Source organism: Nestor notabilis, unplaced genomic scaffold, assembly GCF_000696875.1.
Source record: "Nestor notabilis isolate BGI_N333 unplaced genomic scaffold, ASM69687v1 scaffold23542, whole genome shotgun sequence".
In the NCBI taxonomy this organism is placed as follows: Eukaryota; Metazoa; Chordata; class Aves; order Psittaciformes; family Psittacidae; genus Nestor; species Nestor notabilis.
In genome coordinates, this window is record NW_009917331.1 from 382 (window position 1) to 909 (window position 528).

The 528-nt window shown below is 62.3% G+C and overlaps 1 protein-coding gene across 1 annotated transcript in view; it reads left to right on the top strand.

Annotated features, from left to right (window-relative positions):
* Positions 1-289, top strand: part of LOC104401568 (aspartate beta-hydroxylase domain-containing protein 2) — a gene marked incomplete at both ends in the record, with an annotated part of 667 nt that extends 378 nt beyond the window's left edge. The window contains one exon of the mRNA XM_010009177.1: positions 1-289. Within this exon, the coding sequence (XP_010007479.1) occupies positions 1-289 (289 nt within the window).
* Between the last annotated feature and the right edge of the window lie 239 nt (positions 290-528).

Genomic DNA, 528 nt, shown 5'->3' on the forward strand with positions numbered 1-528 from the left:
TGCGAGTTTGGGACCCGCTACAAAGCTTTCTCAAACTGCAGCCTCCCGCAAGGATGGAAAATGAACAGCACGCCCAGCGGGGAGTGGTTCACCTTCTACCTGGTGAACCAGGGCATGTGCGTGCCCAGGAACTGCAGGAGATGCCCACGGACGTACCGCTTGCTCGGGAGCCTTCGCACCTGCATTGGCAACAACGTCTTTGGGAACGCGTGCATCTCCGTGCTGAGCCCGGGCACCGTCATCGCCGAGCACTACGGACCCACCAACATCCGCATCCGCTGCCACCTCGGTGAGTCCCGGCGGGCGTTCATCCTGCCCGCTGTCCAGGGCAGTGCGGGGGTGCCGGGATCCCAAATAGGCCTCTTACACCCTGAGATCAGGGAATCCCATGATTTGGTCTGGAAGGGACCTTAAAGCTCCTCCAGCTCCAACCCCTGCCCCGGGCAGGGACACCTTCCACTAGAGCAGGCTGCTCCAAGCCCCTGTGTCCCACCTGGCCTTGAACACTGCCAGGGATGGGGCAGCCAC